At 58.1% G+C, this 4120-nt stretch overlaps 1 protein-coding gene across 1 annotated transcript; it reads left to right on the top strand.

The window, feature by feature from the left end:
• The first annotated feature begins 1933 nt into the window (after positions 1 to 1933).
• Cldn4 (claudin 4) lies at positions 1934 to 4120 on the top strand. The gene has a single exon (XM_021664512.2). It carries the CDS (start codon positions 2588 to 2590, stop codon positions 3218 to 3220), a length of 633 nt encoding a protein of 210 aa, XP_021520187.1. The 5' UTR covers positions 1934 to 2587; the 3' UTR covers positions 3221 to 4120.

Consider the following 4120-nt stretch of genomic DNA (forward strand, 5'->3'; position numbering starts at 1 on the left):
TAAAAAAAAAACAAAACACAAGAAAGAAAAAGAACATATTAAAGAGACTGTGTGTCTGTTTGGGTCCGAGTTGTACAGGGAGGCAGGAAGCCCAGATAGCGTCTGGAGAGAGATCGGGGTTCGGGGATCTATGGCAGCTGTAGTCTGTGTGGTGTTTGCCCTGCATGGTAAGAAGAGAAACAAAAGAGTGGGGTGTGGTGGCCCACACCGGCAACCCTGGCAGACTGGAGACGGAGGCAGGAGCATTGCCACATGTCTGAGGCCAGTCTCTGTTACCAGGTCCAGGCTACCCTGGATATACCAAGATGCTGTCTTAGAAAAGGAAACAAAGCGGGGGCACACCTCACCTTTAACCCCGGCACTCAAGAGGCAGAGGAGGGCGGATCTCTGTGAGTTTGAGGACAGCCTGGTCTACAAAACAAGTTCCAGGACAGCCAGGGCTACACAGAGAGACCTTTTCTTGAGAAAGCAATACATATATACCGGAAAAAATAAATGAAATAAAATACACATGCACACACGCACACACACATGCCCGCACTAGCCCGGGACAGAAAGAGGGAGAGCTATGGTTAGAGGGAGCTACATCACTGACTTCTTCCGGGTGCCCTCTGCCCCTACTGTGAATCTGCCTTTCTCCTTTCCCGAATTTCCCAGATGCCTTTGGGAAGGCAGGATCCCTCTCAGCCTGCCCTCAGCTAGACTCGTTCTTTCCTGTCCTTTGAACCAGGTGGGGGTGCTGAGGGAGCCTTTCTGACTGCCTTTCCTCTTCTGTACTTCTTCAAGGCCAGTCTCCGGTCAAACTAGATTCCTTGTCTGGCAAAACATCTCTCTACCCCCCACCTCCTTGCCATCCCCTCCCAGAGGAGGTGTCCTCTTTGACCTAGTCCCCACTGCCTTGCACAATCCCCCTGAGAGGGTGTGTGTTTCTCAGTACTGGTGCTTCAGAATCTCAAAATACAGCACCCATAGAAACCCCCTAAACTGCCAGGCATGGTGGTGCACGCCTTTAATCCCAGCGCTCTGGGAGGCAGAGGCAGGTGGATCACTGTGAGTTCGAGGCCAGCCTGGTCTACAAAGCAAGTCCAGGGCAGCAGAGACACACAGAGCCCCCACCAAACAAACAAACAGACCCTAAAATGTGCCAGGAAGCACACCTTCCCCTTTGAGCTCCCTGTCTATGCCCCTGGTGGAAGTCCCTGGTGGAAGTCCCTTTTCTCACTGACGTCTTCAGGGACTTATTGCCCAGGCTGGCTTTATGGGAAGGGCTCCTGTGTAAACATCAGCTTCCCACGTAAATCCTACCCCCGGGCCTGGCTGGCTTTTTTTTTTTTTTTAATTTGTTTATTATGAGGGCACCAGATCTCATTATAGATGGTTATGACCCACCATGGAGGGTGCTAGGAATTGAACTCAGGATCTCTGGAAGAGCAGCTAGTGCTCTTAACCACTGAGCCATCTCTCCAGCCCCAGTCCTGGCTGGACTTTTAAACTCTTCATTATCCAGTTCCCCTTCAGCCCCAGGAAGGAAGAGGGCCAGGATTTTTAAATCACATTTATTTACCCATTGTACATCCGAGGACATATGTGTCCCTTATCACCTAGGCCCCAGGGACCAAACCCAGGTCTTTAGGGGCTTGGTAGCCAGCAGCTTTACCTACTGAGCCATCTTACCAGCCCTCCCCTGTCTCTGGTTTTGGCCCAGAGTGCCTCACCTCTAAACCATGAGGCAAGATGGCTGAGTGGGGAAGTCACACAAGAGGGAAATTGGGACAGCAGGTGATCTGGCCCGAGCCCCGACTGCCCCAGGCCCTCATTTCCTCACACCAACTTCCTCTGGCCAATGAATGGTAGGAAAGTTGCTGTTGAGGCAAAGTACAGGTGCTGGCGCATTAATGACAATAATAGCCGCGATGGCGGTGATAAAATGACAGGGTTAAAGCGGCACTCATTAAGGCAGGGTTTCTCCTGGACATCCCCAGGCAGGATCTTCAGCCTCCCCGGAGAAGGGTCTCTGTTCTCTTGCCTCGCTGGACCCCGCAGGGAGTCCTGGGGCCCCACACCTTGGGCTCTGAACTCTGGCTAGGCTTGGCTGCCCGTCCCTCCTTTGTCCCCACCCGCTGAGCGTCCAGGTGCTCCTGCCTGGTGACTCAGTGTCTGTCTCCCGGCTGACCTCAGCATGAGCCTGGGGGCTGGGGGAGACGGCAGTTTCCTGTGATACTGGGTGACTCAGGGGCCCCGGGACTGGGGCCTTAGAACGCCTTTGTTGGCCCAGGCTCAGGAATCCAGAGAAACTGGTCGTGAGGGAGGCCCTGGGCGCTGAAGCCCCTCCCTCTGCCTCCGCCCCTCCTCTGCGCTGCTTTAACAGCAGCACCTGTGGCCTCCTGCCCTGGTTGCAGGTGCGTGCTGTGAGGAGCTGCGAGCGTTCGCGCTTGGTAACCGTGTGCCGGGCTCACCAGCACCTCCGACTTGGCTTCGTGTCCCTGAGGCTCACTAGAAGAGGCTTTCTCAGCCTCGGACTCCTATTCTTTCCAGAGAGAGCTAACTTTTTGTGGTCTCCAACCTTGACCCCTGCAGAGACTGAGCGATGGCGTCCATGGGACTGCAGGTGCTGGGGATCTCCTTGGCGGTCCTGGGCTGGCTGGGGGCCATCCTGAGCTGCGCGCTCCCCATGTGGCGGGTGACGGCGTTCATCGGCAGCAACATCGTCACGGCGCAGACCAGCTGGGAGGGCCTGTGGATGAACTGCGTGGTGCAGAGCACCGGCCAGATGCAGTGCAAGGTGTACGACTCGCTGCTGGCCCTGCCGCAGGACCTGCAGGCCGCGCGGGCCCTCATGGTCATCTGCGTCATCGTGGCCGCCTTCGGGATGCTCCTCTCCGTGGTGGGCGGCAAGTGCACCAACTGCTTGGAGGACGACACCGTCAAGGCCAAGGTCATGATCACAGCCGGCGCCGTGTTCATCGTGGCAGCCTTGCTGGAGATGGTGCCGGTGTCCTGGACGGCACACAACGTCATCCGCGACTTCTACAACCCTCTAGTGGCCTCCGGGCAGAAGCGGGAGATGGGGGCCTCGCTTTACATCGGCTGGGCGGCCTCCGGGCTCCTGCTCCTGGGCGGAGGGCTGCTGTGCTGCAGCTGTCCCCCGCGAGGCAGCGACAAACCCTACTCCGCCAAGTACTCCGCCGCCCGCTCCGTCCCCGCCAGCAACTACGTGTGAGGTGGGCCGCTCCTGCCCTGCTATGGGCCACCCACCGACTGCGGGGGACCGGGAGGCCCGGATCGTGCCGAGTGACTGGCAGGTAGTCCCCGAGGAACCACCCGCCCCGACCTGGACACATCCCCGAGGCTCCTTCCTCCGGCCAGAATGGAGAATCGCTCCTTGCTGCCTGCATCCAAGCTGCTCCTGGCAGCGGGGCTGAAGGCGGGAGCGGCTGGGTACCGCCGCGGAGCCGCGGAGCCGCCGAGCTGCGTCCTGCTGGCCGGGATAGCTCAGCCGTGGCTTTGCGCTGAGCGGACGTCCTGCTCCTGTTAGCAACTCTGCTGTCCCTTTCTGCCCTCCTCACGCTCTCCGCCCACATCTGCTCTCCACGGTGCCTCACGTTCCCGAGCACCCCCGGTCCTACCTGGAGCTTTGGGAAGCTGCCCGGAACGGAAGGGGCCGCTGAGACCCCCAGTGATTGACGCGGACTGGGGCCGTACCCACCCACCTACCCTCGGAAGCGGAAGCGAGGGCTGTGGAGTGGACGGACAGGTTTGAGGGGAGGGTGGGGGTGCGTTAAACTGGTTTGGGGAGGGCTGGGGCTGGGGACCTAGGAGCAGCCAGGTTGTCCCCACCCTTTTCAGTACCGTCTCGTTAAATGCCCTGATCTCTGTGCACCCCTCCCTCCTGAAGGACCCTGGGCCTCTTAAGCTGGCCCCTCTGAATTCCCTACCCTTGTCAACTTCAGGGACACTGGCCAGTCTGCCAAAGGTACGGGGGGGGGGGGGCGATGGCGTCGAATCAGGGAGTCTCCTGGGCTCCCTACCTTCCCTGTGGTTTCTTGTTTTGTAATTTAAGGTCTATTCACAGCTGTAATTATTATTATTTTCTACAATAAATGGCACCTGTGTACAGGAA

The sequence above is a fragment of the Meriones unguiculatus genome, chromosome 4 (assembly GCF_030254825.1).
Source record: "Meriones unguiculatus strain TT.TT164.6M chromosome 4, Bangor_MerUng_6.1, whole genome shotgun sequence".
In the NCBI taxonomy this organism is placed as follows: domain Eukaryota; kingdom Metazoa; phylum Chordata; class Mammalia; order Rodentia; family Muridae; genus Meriones; species Meriones unguiculatus.